The following is a 15,789-nucleotide window of genomic DNA, read 5'->3' as shown; positions in this document are numbered from 1 at the left end:
TTGGAAGTCTGGGCCCATAACCTATTTTAGAGCACTATTGAAACACTTCTTTATTGGTTAACGTCGTACAGTGGAATGATCAAAAACTATACTACGATATTTAATAGCTTTGAACAAACCGGGTAGCATTTATATCGTTATTTTAGAATCTAATAATGGCGGAGCATTCGAGGAATCCTCTCGGCATTACTAAGATAAGTTCGAAGAACATGATAGTACTAACAGATCAAGTTGGTACGCTAACGGGTTAAGGAAGTTTCTTTCAGTAACAAATCAGGAGTAAACTTTACGATTTGATATTATAATTCCAGTGATTTCAAGTACAGTGATTCACTACTAATTTTACTCGACTCTCCGATTATCTCTCATACAATGATTCAAATCCATAGATCCAATATGTCCAATTCGCATTGCGCTGGGTATTTACTCACACAGTTCATACAAAAATATATCATCAGTCATATCGATTTCATACGGTTGTTCCATTTTGTTTTCTTCTATCAACTTCGGACTTCCTCACTTCGTATCCTGTTTATATACATATACAATCTATACGAAGGATGCTTGTGTGGTGTGTAATATCATTCAACAGATGCAAAGTAAAGGTAATGACGAACGCGACACGAACGGGATAATAAAATATGACAAACTATATGCTACACATCGCCGGATGTAAAGTCATCCAAGTTATTCTGTTTTAGGTATAAGTAAATATAGAAGAGAACATATACATGAGGTATGTCTGCACTACTATTAACCCTAATTTAAAAACAGATGGCTTATTTCATATCATGAAGAATCGATTCCCTTGAACTTAGCTCTAATTTATGATCTCTTTTGTGTGTGACTCGAAGCATAACATGAGCAACAATTAAATTATTGATCAGCACAAACGAAAGCTTCCCTTTGCACGACTCGAGGCTGCAAAAAAAAAAGATTCAAACGACGAGTGGGGTGTAACTGATTTTTGCGGGGTTAGCCATCGATCACTTTGTGCTCAGGTCTCATCAGTTTTCTGCTTTGCCCACGATGATTTCATAGCAATTGGTTTCCTCTCATCTTGTACGGAAGACATAAACGGAACTCAGCGACAGCAGAATGTATCTAAGCCAGACAATACTTATTGATTAGAAACTTTTCCACTTGAAGGTCTCTGGATGTGTCAAAATCATCCCATAATTACTTAGAAATCGTAGAAGGGATCTCCTTAAAACGATCCTAGGCTATATTGACAGAATAAAGTTTCATCAGACTGGCCTTTTGCCATAATCAAACAGTTTCTGCTTGTTTGCTAGAGTAAGTTTTCGATAATTCGTAGAATTTAATTTCATTTCAACTATTTTGACACGAACACCTGGCCGGTAAGAATGGCAAGGCGGTTGAAAAATTGAGAAGTGTCGTTTTTTTTTCAAATGGCAATACAAAAGACATTAATTTCGCTCTACTGTGTCCGTACGATTAAAATTATCGATAGCTATTTTTAAATATTCGTATTATCACAAAATTTGTTTTTCTTATTCCTTCCTGAACATCTCGGAATTCCGATGCTACTGTGCAACTGCTAACGCCACTTTATTTATCCTATGCTAGGCAACGGTTGTATCACTATCATGTCGTCGCAATTACCTCATCTGATAGAGGACTACTATCTAGGGTACTATCTAGGGACACTTCCTGTACGGTGCTGATGATTTCGGCCCGACACATTGGACAGAACTGCAACTGAGCGGCACAGTTGGTACAGAAACCGCGATGCTTACACGGTTCTATTCGGATTGATGCGCTCATGTCGAAACAAAGCGTACAGGAATCTTCCCGGACGCTTAGCTTTCGTAGCTGCTCTAGGAAGAGGTGCCGCGGAAGCACGACCTGAAATTGACAATATAGAAAGTCATCACGGTACTGACCGAAACTCTGTCAATCAACTTACCTTATCTTGCTCATTCATTTGAGCAAAATCATTGAAACTCATAAACTGCCTATTCTGCGGCGGATGCACAAACGGTGTCGAGCCAAAGTTAAACCTACACTGCTGGAACGACATGAACGATGCCGCCGCAAAGAAACCGTCCTTCGCACTGCCAAACACCTGCTTCAGCACTCCGCCCTCCATTCCGTCCAGGCTGAATATGACCTCACGGGCGTCCAGATCCAGTAAGCAACCCAGTACGGACCCACCCTTCCAGATGTGCAGATCGTGTGACATCGAGCGAGCATTGTGCCAAATCAGCTTCCGGCAGCCGTCGAATGCTATCGAGTAGGCATCGTCACCAATGCCGTAGCCCTCGTGGCTCAGGAAGTTGGAGTCCTTGGTGGCCCACCCGATTTGCATCACCCCGGGGGTGATGATTAGCACTTCGTAGTACCAGCAGCCGGTATTGACCTGGAAGGTACATCGAACACTTTCGAACGAATACGCGTCGCAGCGAGCTTCCAGACCGTCCGGCGATATTTTGAGATATTCGCTAACGTCCCGGGTGTTGAGCATGACGTCCACGTTGCTTACGTCCGTCACTTCGTACGAGTACTTGCGGCCTTCGATGAGGACTGGAATTGGTGGAACAAAAGAAAGAAAGATGAATATTACCAGCTACCTGATGGGAGGTTTTTTTTCAGTATCTGGGTGTATATCAAAAACCCTAAAACTGCAGAAACGAGAAAAATAACTGATTAATTGAATGAATGTTATCAAGAAGCACAAAAAGCATTTCAATTTTTCATAATCCGTTCTTGATTGACCAATGCAATTAACTATATCTGACAGTATTGGTTAACTGCTGTTAGTTGCATCTCCCACAAATCCCTTGTTCTGGTTTACCTACTTTCTTTTTTCTTAAATATTCCGAATTGTGTTTTGAAATGTTCGGAGTTGTGATCTGAGTTTGAACAACAGATAGTTTTCCGTGAAATCCGTGTTGCCATTGATCTAAACGAACACCCAGTTGTCAATAGGAGAAGAGCTAGTTTCGAACTCCTCACCGTGGTTACAGTCATAATCTATGAACAAATTCGTACTCGGAAACGGAATCATCAAACTGACGAACTCAAGCGGATGATGGATCAACAACGAATGGTCTGAAGACAAATTGATTGCCGGATTTGGGACAAAGCAGTTTCTGAAGATTTCTGGATCGGCTCCTAACATTCTACAACAGAAATCTACCGACAACTATATTCAGAACCTTTATGATCAAAATACTTCTGGGAGATTTGAACTGGAGTAATTAAGCTTTCGAAACCAACATCGAAGCAGTCCGTAAAAAAGAGTTCCAAAATAGGGTGAGGCAATCAGCAACGTTTTTTTGAGCCATCATCATCATCGATTCCGATAATGATGAATCGGATCTCGAGCGGAGCTTGAGCTTCGATGACCATCCGTTTCGTAGTTTCCACTCCGTGATTGGAAAGAATCTGCAAAATTGAACACTCCATGTGAAAATGAATTGGGCTTGGGATGATCTAACCACAGACAAACTGACATAGCACTCACTATCACATTCTTCGCAAATAAGGTTTTAGTTGGGAATGGGCTTGCATTTATCATGGTGGCGCCACTGAAGCGTTAAGCAAGCCACTACATTTCAAACTGATCAGTGATGCCAGTTCTTTTTCAGTTCAATTTAGTAGATGACAGCTTTTGAGAATGATAAGCTAACATGCACATACCTTCGTGGATTCTCCTATGTTTCAAGGGGTGCATTGATTAGCTTGGGACCGAAGATAGTACCAGAGCTGAGCCAAAAAGTTGAGCACGTTTCTTCGGGACCATCTAGTCTTAGAGTTACCTCTATGATATTACGCTGTACGATGACCACTTGTATCCGGCAAATGAAAAATCACACTAAACAATCAAAACGAATCCCTAAAAAAGACTAATAGCGAATTTGTTTATTATCGGGGTTGGAACTGGGAACAGTGCGAAACCGAACTTTTTGTCAGTGCGAACCTCAACCTGAGCTGGATTTAAAAACAAACGATCAAACTGACGTTTGTCAGAAAACAAGCAGACCCAATCTTGATACCCGATCCAGGTTGGAACTGAATAATAAACGAATTCGCTATAATCTTCTGTGAATTTCTTTTACGGATCCGTATTTATGCAAATTCAATCAATTCTATAGATCTTCGGAAAATTTCGTAGAAGCGACATCACTGACTACCATCTGTTTTGTTTTTATTCAACACAGCTGACGCTTTAACAGAACGAGGGAAAAGCAACTAGTGAAAAAATTGCATGAACGAGGGATGCTCCGTTTGAAAAACAAAGCTTGGGAATGTGCATGATAGAGGATGCTAGCAACAATCAATTCGAAACTAACGATTTTAAATTGGCTCACTACTTGACTAGCCTATTGGTCCCAAGCAAATCGATTAACGAACCCCATTCCTCAAAATTCTAGTACTACACAATGTTTGTTTTGATTCGCTACACGGCGAATGAGAACGACTCAAATTTGAGTTTAGTTCACTCATAATCGCCAAAAGTGCAGGAACTCAGCGATGAGTAATATTTGTCTCATGGTTTCCTGTGGAAAACCTAAAAAATCTGCCGGAAAATGAGGAAATTGACGAAAATTTTATTCAGTCTCGGAGTAGTACCAATAGACTGAGTGAATCCAATCTTTACTTTTCTCAAATTCGGGAATTATTCCCTGGAAAATCCTGGAAAAACCTGGGAAAACATGAGGCAAATTAACTCATCGCTGAGTTCCTGCACTTTTGGCGATTATGAGTGAACTAAACTCAAATTTGAGTTGTTCTCATTCGCCGTGTATGAAAGTTTGACGGATAAAATGACGGGTTAGTGGATTTTTCTATGTTTCGAGGGGTGAATCGATTAGCTTGGGACCGAAGAACCAGAGCTGAGCCAAAAAGTTGAGCACGTTTATTCGGGACCTTCTGGTCTTAGAGTTACCTCTATGATGCTAGTGTGCATACAAAATATGCTTAACAATATTTTTTGAAGAATTTTCTTCTAACGGTTATATCTATTTGTCTGAGATCTAACTATAGAGCAGTGCACGGTTCCTAAACTCAGAGATGGCAACGAATGGGAGCCAAAACAAACCACCTAAAACTGTCAAAATTTACGGGTGAGAGAAGAGTGCAGCAAATCTTCGTGCACTGATATATTGTACATGTCTATACACATATTTCGAAGGTTAATAGCTTTGTATAGTTGATAGCACCGCCGCGTCCTTACCGTCATTGGGGACGAAAAGGATTGATAGTTCGAGATCCGTTGTTGTTAGAGACAGAATACATCTCTGCATGGACGAGTGCACCGATGGATTTGAGTTCAGTCACTCGGAAAAAAAAGTGACACAAGCTGCGGGCAATGTTTGCTAATCATGAACACTAAATGTTCATGAATAATGAATAGTGAACATAGGTGAACATTTAGTGTTCATGATTAGTAAACATTGACCGCAGCTTGTGTCACTTTTTCTCGAGTGAGTGAACTCAAATTCATCGGTGCACACGTCCATAGACGAGTGCACGGATGGATTTGAGTTCACTCACTCGAGAAAAAGTGACACAAGCTGCGGGCAATGTTTACTAATCATGAACACCAATAGCGGTAAGCTCAACCTCGGATTAACTTTTAATTCCGGCTCTGTTTGGATGATTTGCCAAATGTTTGCTTAGAGTCGTGCTGATTAACTCTGATATTGACGTCAAAGCAGCTTGATATTCTTGATTCTTGGTGCTTACCACCATAAATGTCCATTATTCAGTTCCAATCGGTATTATCTTTGGATTAAATCCCGATCCCGAATGACAGACTGTTTTCTTGTCGACGTCGATGTTAATCAATAATATCCTTAACAAACATTTGGCAGATTCTCCAATAAGGAACGATATTAAAAGTTAATCCGAGATAGAGATTACCGCCATTAGTGTTCATGATTAGTAAACATTACTCGCAGCTTGTGCCACTTTTTCTCGAGTAGATGAACTCAAATCCATCCGTGCAGTCGTCTATTACCACGACTGTCATCATGGGAATATCTTGTTATGTTAGTGAGAAGGGTAAATTACATCGGGGACACACCAATTCAGTAATACAAAGGGGCCGTTTGGGATTTAACCTAGCCGGCGCCGGTTGTGTAGTGGTAAGCGTGACTGCTTTCTTACTCCAATGGGTCTGGGTTCAATCCCAGCCGAGGTCGGTGGAATTTTTCTGAGGCATAAAAATCTCTGGTCACGGACGAAGCCTTATTGTCTCATCATGGATGATGAGACTTACGTCAAGGCGGACTTCCGGTAGCTTCCGGGGCTACTGTTCTTCACCGCCCAGCACAAGTTTGATGTTCCGGAGGAAGTAAGGAAGCAGAAACTTTCAAAGTTTGCCAAGAAATACATGATTTGGTAAGCGATTTGCTCATGTGGCAAACGGAGTGCGCCTTCACTTTTCAAAAGGTCCTAAGTAACAAATGTAAACAAATTCAGCTAAGCGATACAAACTATTGATCTTCTGTCATTGTATGTGATATAAAAACATCCATCCAAATTTACTTTCATTTATTTAAGATAATCAAGATCACAAATTGTCCAATGTACAGTTTGAAATGATGGGTACATGATTGTTACTTCGGTCATTCGGACTGCCTAACATGATTAGTGTTCATTTTCCAAAGGCGGGGCCAATCTATAGTTAGGTACTCTACTCTGAAATCTGTGAATGGGAATCTAGTATCATGTAGACAAAACGTCCAATGTAACACTCATTGATTATGTCATTGAGAAAAATCGTACAATGTAACATGTCCGATGTACAACTGGATTTGTCAAACCGTCCTATGTGCAGGCATGGAAAATCATTTGCATTCATTTCATACATTCATTTACATTCATTTGCCTTTAATTTTTTTCATCAACAGCATTCCGCAAAATTATGTATAGAGCTTTTGTATGTTTTATTATTAGCTACAACTTTTGTTAACAAGTCAAATCCGTATCTCTTATGCATGACGAATCAGAGCGAACAGAAGCCACTACTGTTTTTCAGTGAATGTATGTTACATTCACTGAAAAATAGTAACAAGTTCTGCCCGCTCTAGTTCGTGATGCATAAAAGATACAGATTTGAGTTATGAGCAAAAGTTGTAGCTAATAACAAAACATACAAAAGCTCTGTACATAATTTTGCGGAATGCTGTTGATGAAAAAAGTTAAAGGCAAATGAATGTAAATGAATGTATGAAATGAATGCAAATGATTTTCCATGCCTGCCTATGTGGTTTTTTTTTCTATATTGTAGCATGAAATTCAAAGTAAAATCGTGATTTTACCGTTTCTACTGAATTTTCAACGTTATTATTCACTGACTACATTAAAAATAGTATTGCAACATGTATTGTTTCTAAACAGTTAAAATAATAATCTGTCGAACTTCAACTTCGATTTTCTCAAAATGGTAGATATGTTACATTGGTTTATTTGAAAAGGGACGCGAGATTTGAGATCAAGTCTTTCAGCGTGAAAAGCATGGATGCTAACCATTTACGCCAGGCCCGTATTCAGTTAAACATTATGAATGCAGAAAGCAGGATTAGTTTTCCTTTTGATTCAACAGCGTAAAATGTTGATTTCATAACCAAGTCAACCAAAATGAAATCAAATGGAGTATTCAAAATAAGTTACAGTTAACAGCAAATTCTAATTTCTATTTGATCTCTAACTTTGCTCGGGTTACCGCCACCGGCAAAAAATTTACATTTTAATGTTTCTAAAAATATTGGAAAAAGATATAAAAAAAATAGTTCTTTCCTTTTCCCTAAAGAATCTTTTATTTTCTATTTCATCATGGCGCAAAGTTGGACTCAAAAAACTGCAAAAATTAACTTTTTGGTATTGTTTAGAGTCCAACTTGTTTATGGTGATATAGAAACATTATTTAGTCTTGTAAATTTTCTCGGGAATCTAAGGAAAATACTAATTTTCCTGGATTTTTTATATCTAAGTTCAGATTTTTTCTTTATGGTGATAGCACATGTAATGCACCAATGCACCAAACAACGTTACATTGTGTCGTATCAGGAATATCACCAGTGATTGAAATCAGACCGCACACATCTACTTCCGTGCCACATTGCCCCCCGGGGGCCGGAAGAAGAGACAAATCTTAGAAGTGAAATCATCGAAGTCGTCGACCATGTCCAAAAGAGCTCGTTAATTATCTAGAAATCGATCGCACACAATGTATGTTCAATGCATCCACCACAGCACACTTTTGCTTATCGTTCCTTTCCATCGAAGTGTCTCAACAGAACTCGCTGCACGAACAACGGAACTGACGAAACTGACGGAAACATGAAAGCTTAGCCTTATCACTGGTAAATCACTTCAAGTGGGACTGGTACTTACAATAGTTATCTAGGCACCATCGAGCACAGAAGCCAACCTGCCTGAGAATGAATTCCTTACTGTCCATGTGTCGTTCGAGCCGCGTCAGTGGATTCTCCGGGTAAAGTGCTAGTTTTCGCTGGAAGATAAAAAAAACGAAAACAAATTGAATTACCTTCTCCGGTTTTCCAATTCCCACATTCTCATCACTCACCTTGATCGTAGCTTTGTTTTCGCTTGTTTGGGCAAACTTTTCCAGTGCAATCAGTGAGAACAACATCACGTCCGGATTGATTCCTTCGTCCTGTAAATGTTAAAAACGATTTTTAATACATTCACCCACTTGAGAGGAAATTAGCGTGACTGAAACGTGATGCGATAAAAAAAAGCGCGCGCACGGGGGGCGTACGCCTGTGGAGTCAGGTGCTTAGCTGCTGCTATTACTTACCAGATTTCCCAACAGATAACCGAGTGTGACGTCGGATAGTACCGCTATGCTGCTTGGGCCGGCCAGTTTCTCTGCCAGGCAACCGAGAATCACGCAAAGATTTCGCTCCCGCTTGGGCGTACGTCTGATTGAGTGTGTTATCATGTCGGCCACCTATAAAGAGACGAATGATAGCAAACATACCTTGTAATTATTGAAAATCGTGTGGGTTGTTTACAGCTTTAATGCCAAGTCTCATTTAAATCTTTCTTTATTTTCACAAAGAAAATAAGCTGCTTGGAATGCGAAAAAATACTAATACCGGTAGATCTTCCGTCACATGCGTTTTAACCTTTACGATACCACAACACTTGTAAACAATTCAAAACTGCTCCAGTTTGACCAGATTTGAACTTCAGGGCTGTTGCAAGATTTTCTAAACTGATCCGCGACAAAAAAACTGTTTTCATTGGCTAAAAATACTATTTGTATACTAGGGGAAATGGCTCTAATGTTGGCCTATGGATCTAAGATTGGGCCCATCGCTAAAAATCTGCTATTTATCAATTTTATCTAGTTGAACGCGTCATTGGGATGGTACTAATGGATATTTTTGGTTGCTATTGAAAATTTAGTCGATTGCAGAATTTATGTATGGGCCCAAATTAGGGACACTTAGGCCGACATTACATACATTTCCCCTACTACCTCATGGCATTCCAAGCTTATTGCTTATAGCATATTAGATTTTTGTCTGCTCTCAACTTAGTGTTCTTTGAAGCACTTTCACATTTTAATTGAGAGCTTTCTATGCCTGTACCATCCTATGCCCAAGGAAGTAGAGACATTTTCCAACCCGAAAAATTAATAGACCGGACAAGAATCGAACTCAGTCGCCTCCAGCATGGACTTTCTTTGTAGCTGCGCCTTTACCGACTGAGCTAAAGGAGTATGGTTTGTAACATTTGACATTTTTTTTAAAAATAACTTTGTATCATCTTCAGTTATTTGTGTATAGTATAAATTCTGAGTAATTAATGAACATAATAAAACACCCTTACATTATGAGATTCTATTGAATAATACCGGCCTAGATTTGATGAACATTATTAAAAAAAAATGCATTTTCATTTGAAATGCAAATTTTCTTGAAAATTAACTTTTGCGTCTCTGACGTATTTTGCTGTCCTAAATGTTGTACTTAATTTGGGTCTAAATTTTTTTAATTTTTTACCGCGTCATATTTTATGTATAATATGAATCTAGCACTTTTCGTTGTCAAATCATAACCGAATCGGATATATGTCACTTTGTGGATCATGCACGACTTATTACTATGTATACTGGAAATTATAGGTTTTCCAAATCGTCCAGGACATCAGTTGATTCGTTCTACTAGATCAATCAAGACTGCAATAATGTCTGTAGTATCGAAAAATGTCCAATCAGATTCCAGATTCAAAGTGTCTATGTGGATCATGCATGATCATGCAAATCGTCCTGGAGTTCAGATAATTTGATCTACTAGATCAACCAAGATTGGGACAATGTCTTGAGTATCGAAATATGTCCAGACAGATGCACAGTGTCTATGTGAATCATGCATGAACTATTGCCATGTATACCAGATTTTTTTAAGTTCTCCAAATCGTTCTGGAGTTCAGATGATTTATTCTACTAGAATCAACCATGACTGGAATAAAGTCTGTACGATCGAAATATGTCCAAACAGATTCATAGTGTCTATATGAATAATGTTTAATTATTTCCACGTACACCAGATGATCTAGGTTTTCCAAATCGTCCTGCAGTTCAGATGATTTGTTTTACTAGATCAACAAAAACTAGGATAATATATGTAGTATAGAAATAACGATTTGTAAATCTTAGAACATTTGGCATACACGGAAATAGGTTGGCATGATCCACATAGACACTGCAAATTTGTTTAGGCATATTTCGATACTACAGATATTGAATTAGTCTTGGGTGATCTAGTGGAAAAATAATCTGATCTCCAGAATTATTTCAGAACCTATAACATCTTGTATACGTAGCAATAGATCGGGTATAATCCATATAGATACTTTGCATCTGTTTGGACATATTTCGATACTACAGACATTATTGCAGTCTTGGTTGATACAGTAGCACAACTCAACTGAACTCCAGGACGATTTGGAGAACCTAGAATATCCGGTATATTTTAGGTTACTCCAGTACTTGAATTGGCTCCAAGGTATCCGGTTGTGGTCAAGTCTCTAGTCCATCCATATCCAGAGTTGGCAATGAATTTTCATTTAGAAATTCCCGGTGCAAATCTTGAAAATTTCCTAGTTGTTCATATTCAGCAAAAAATTAAACTATTCAGTATATATGGGATTTAAGAAAATTTTCAATATGGATTGTGCGTTATAAAAACCTTCGCGATCCTAGATTTAGTAAAAAATCAATCTGGAACAGAGTCTGGAATGTCAATATTGATAATACGTCTATGAGTGGTTTCGAAAAAAAAAACCGCGGAGTTCTAGAATCGGTTTAATGAATTGACCACTTTTGCGGATGTTTCGCATGTTTTAGTGGACCATCTCATAGTTCTCAGTGTCTATTTTCTGGTCACAACTCTGAATTAATTGTGATAAGACGTCGGAATGGTTTCGAAAAAAAAAACCGCAGAGCTCTAGGATCATTTTCAAGCATTGATCACTTTTACGGATGTTTAGGATCTTCCAAAGGACCATCCCGTAGTCTCCAGAGTCCATTTTCCAAACACAACTCCGATTTCATTCTGATACGATGTTTATGAGTGGTTTCGAAAAAACCACGGAGTTCTAGGATCGGTTTCATGAATTAACCACTTTTCGGATGGTCCGGATCTTTTTGTGAACCATCCCGTGATCCCCAGCATCCATTTTCTGGTCACAACTCCTAATTCATAATGATCAGACGTCTGAGTGGTTTCGAAAAAAAACATGGAGCTCTAGGATCGATTTCACTTATGGACCAGTTTTGCGGATGTTCTGAATCTTTTAGTAGACCATCCCGTAGTCCCCAACGTCCATTTTTGGTCAAAAATCTGAATTCATTGTCTATGAGTGGTTTCGAAAAAACTGCGGAACGCTAGGATCAGTTTCGTGAGTTGACCACATCTACGGATGTTTCGGATTTTCCAGAGGACCACTACGTAATCCCCAGGGTAATATTTCAGTCACAACTCCGAATTTATTCTAATAAGACGTTTATGAATGGTTTCGAAAAAACCACGGAGCGCTAGGATCAGTTTTATGAAATGACCACTTTAGCGGATGTTCCGGGTCTTCCTGGGGACCAAACTTATGATTTTCCGGATGTAAAGTTTTCCCAAAAGATGGTCATCTATCTTGTTAATAACTTTTCAAAAGACACCAGAAAGTAATTTCTTAAAATTACCCTACAATAAGACTTTGTCCCCAATAAGCTTTAATCCCATATGGTACGTGTATTCGTTAATACCGGTTCCTATAGTGCGGTCCCTATTAATCGTACTATAGGAATCTTGACTACTTTTACGGATGTTCAGAATCTTCCGGTGGACCATCCCGTGGTTCTCTGGTTATTAGGAAAAACCTGCGGAGCACTAGAATCAGTTTCTTGAGTTTACCACTTTCATGAATGTTCCGGATCTTCCGGTGGACCATCCCGTGGTCTCAAGAGCAGTGTTGGAAAAGTTCGCGATATTTCACGAAATTCACCAAGGGAAAAGTTCGCGAGTCATAGTGAGTTTTCGCGAACTTTTCCATCACTGCTCCAGAGTTCATATTCCAGTCACAACTCCGAATTCATTCTGATAAGATGTCTAGGAGTGATTTCGAAAAATTTCCCGAGCTCTAGGATCAGATTCATGAATTGACCACTTTTACGGATGTTCCGGATCTTCCAGTGGATCATCCTGTGGTCTCCAGTGTCCATATTCCAGTTACAAATCTGAGTTCATTCTGATAAGATGTTTAGGAGTGATTTCGAAAAATTTGCCGAGCTCTAGGATCAGATTCATGAATTGACCACTTTTACGGATGTTCCGGATCTTCCAGTGGATCATCCCGTGGTCTCCAGTGTCCATATTCCAGTTACAACTCTGAGTTCATTCTGATAAGATGTTTAGGAGTTATTTCGAAAAATTTGCTGAGCTCTAGGAATCTGAATTCATGAATTGACCATTTTTACGGATGTTCCAGATCTTCCGGTGTACCATCCCGTGGTCCTCTGGGTCCATATTCAGGTCAAAACTCCAAATTAATTCTGATAAGACGTCTATGAGCGGTTTCGAAAAAACCGCGGAGCTCTACACAGCAAAAAAATAATTTTGATATCACGTCAAAGTGGATGCAGTACAATCATGTCGAAAATATGGTGTAATATTACTTGCTAAAAAGGACAAAATTATCATTAATACAATGCATGAACTGACATTACGCTGCTTTTACTGCATTTGTTTATTTATGTGGTCATAAAAATTACATGAAATTTTCGACATGATTGTAGTGCATCCACTTTGATGTGATATCAAAATTATTTTTTTGCTGTGTAGGATTAGTTTCATGTATTGACCACTTTTACGGATTTTCCGGGTCTTTGGGAGGATCAGGCTCATGACTTTCCAGATGCTGAATGTTCCTAAAAGGTGGCAAATTTTCCGTTTAATAACTTTTCAGAAGACACCAGGAAGTTATCTCTTTAAATTACCGTACAATAAGCGTTTGTCCCCAATTAGCTCTAATCCCATATGCTACGTGTATTCGTTAATGCCGGTTCCTGTAGTGCGGTCCCTATTAACCGTACTATAGGAATCTTGACTGTAATTCTTTGGAAAATTCTAAGGTAATTACGAGGAGAGTTACTAGGGAATTTACTAGTAAGTTTTAGGATTTTATCTTCATTAAAGAGATTTTTACCCGATAAATATATTGATATATTGATATTTTTTAACATGTCAAAAGAGCAGTTTCTCGATGCAAAGTTGCAGAACAGAACACTAATAAATATAAACATTCAAATTTATGCTGGAAATTTTAATACATTTATACCATGTTTAGACTACACAGCAAAAAAACAAATTTTAATATTACATCCAAGAGAATGCACATCAATCATGTCGAAAATCTCATGTAATTTTTATGGCCACACAAATACATAAATGCAGTAAAAGCAACGTAATGTCAGTTCATGCACTGTATTAATGATAATTTTGCTCTTTTTGGCAAGTAATATTACACCATATTTTCGACACGATTGAAGTGCATCCACTTTGATGTGATATTAAAATTATTTTTTTGCTGTGTAGAGAGCTGTAAAGTGTTGTAAGTTCGATTTTCGAAACACAAGGATATTGTATCAAAATTGTTCTGGTATCTTATAAACAACCTATAATATAACATGGTACAACTCCTAGTTTGAACATAACATTAATCACTGAAAATTAATCTAATTAATCTAAAACAGATTTATTCAATAATAACCTAATTTGAAAAGTATCAAATAGGGTAAATGTTGGCTTCGGCATCCATTGACTATTTTCGGCAACCAAAATATAAACGTTAATTTCACTGCATTTTCCCCTCAAAACATTTCGCTGAATGTATTCAATATAGGGGAAATGGATGTAATGTCGGCCTAAATGCCCCTAATTTGGGCCCATACATAAATTCAGTAATCGACTAAATGTTCAATAGCGACCAAATAGAACAAATTGATAAATAGCAGATTTGTAGCGATGGGCCCAAGCTTAGATCCATAGGCCAACATTAGAGCCATTTCCCCTATATGCACTAAAAATGCGGTTGATTTCGAGTTGCTGATAATATAACAGCTGGTTAACACGCAGTTCAAATGGAAAGGTTGCCGAAGAAAAAGGGACTGCCGACAATAGTCACACGCATCTGAGATAGTTGGAGAATGTAAAAACGATTTCGAACAGTTTTTAACAATAATTCTGTCGATTGGAATGGATAGAGAAGCAAGCAGCAGATAAATGTAAACAAGCAAACACGTCATATGTGTGCGTGATACTGAGAAAATCCTAATAGAAGTGCGGACGCTGCATAGATTTAGATTGATGAGAATACGAAAATTCCCCTAAGTTGATAAAGTTTAGATCTGAATGGCTAGGAAATCATGACCAGGCATGGAAAATCGTTTTCATTAATTTCGAGCATTCATTTAACACCAAATTTAATTCGCTGAAAATCAGCAAAATTTGGCTGATATTAGACTTGATGAAAGATCAGCAAACACTCCAGCAAAATAATGCTGCTGAATTTTTCAGCAATTCAAACTTCTGTCAAAATGACAACCTTTTACTGAAAATCAGCAATATTTCTTTACTGATTTTTTTTCAGCAATTCAATATTCTGGCATATGGAAGCATTTTGCTGATTTAACTTCCAGCTTCTGTAAAAGATCGTTGATGCAAATATACGAATAATAAAGACAAAATCGCCAGACGCTTTCCAAGTATCATTTATTACATATAATCAGTGTCCGAGCCAGTGTCCAGGGAGCCAGGTACCTGACCGGTGGTGTCCGAATGCAAAAATACTTGCGACTGTGATGCTAGCAGTTTGACAGCTCTTTGACTGGGTGTTAGTATATGTTAGCTGAATTTTTCGGTAAAAATATCGTTTGCTGTTTTTCAGTAAAGCATTGGATTGCTGATCATGATCCAGCAATCCGTTTTACTGATATTGAAAACTTAAATTTGGTGTGTACATTCATTTGCCTCTAACTTTTTTAATCAACAAAATTTCGTAAAATGACTAATGAAGCTTTTGTAGGTTTTGATATTAGCTACAACTTTTGTCAATTTTTGAAATCTGTATCTCTTATGCATGTTGACCCTAGTGAACAGAACCAACCATGTAATTTGTATTCACTGAAAAACAAAAACAAGTTCTGCCCGCTCTAGTTCGTCATAAATAATTCCTAGATTTAGCCGGTTTAGAAGAAGAAAAAAATAGGATTGATATTTTATTCAACAA

At 38.2% G+C, this 15,789-nt stretch overlaps 1 protein-coding gene across 1 annotated transcript in view; it reads right to left on the bottom strand.

The window, feature by feature from the left end:
- Positions 1-285: 285 nt before the first annotated feature.
- LOC135703528 (RING finger and SPRY domain-containing protein 1-like) overlaps positions 286-15,789 on the bottom strand; it is a 51,248-nt gene continuing 35,744 nt past the window's right edge. Inside the window, exons 3-7 of the mRNA XM_065224768.1 lie at positions 8,798-8,950; positions 8,564-8,653; positions 8,371-8,488; positions 1,931-2,547; positions 286-1,869 (exon numbers count right to left, since the gene is read on the bottom strand). Of these exons, the coding sequence (XP_065080840.1) occupies positions 1,609-1,869; positions 1,931-2,547; positions 8,371-8,488; positions 8,564-8,653; positions 8,798-8,950 (1,239 nt within the window). The 3' untranslated portion in view covers positions 286-1,608. The remainder of the gene's footprint in view (positions 1,870-1,930; positions 2,548-8,370; positions 8,489-8,563; positions 8,654-8,797; positions 8,951-15,789) is intronic.

This window comes from Ochlerotatus camptorhynchus, unplaced genomic scaffold, assembly GCF_037179485.1.
Source record: "Ochlerotatus camptorhynchus isolate MF236.1 unplaced genomic scaffold, CSIRO-AGI_Acam_v1.1 ptg000215l, whole genome shotgun sequence".
Classification (NCBI taxonomy): Eukaryota; Metazoa; Arthropoda; class Insecta; order Diptera; family Culicidae; genus Ochlerotatus; species Ochlerotatus camptorhynchus.
Note: the sequence above shows the minus strand (reverse complement) of the source record. Positions and strands in the feature narration are given on the sequence as shown.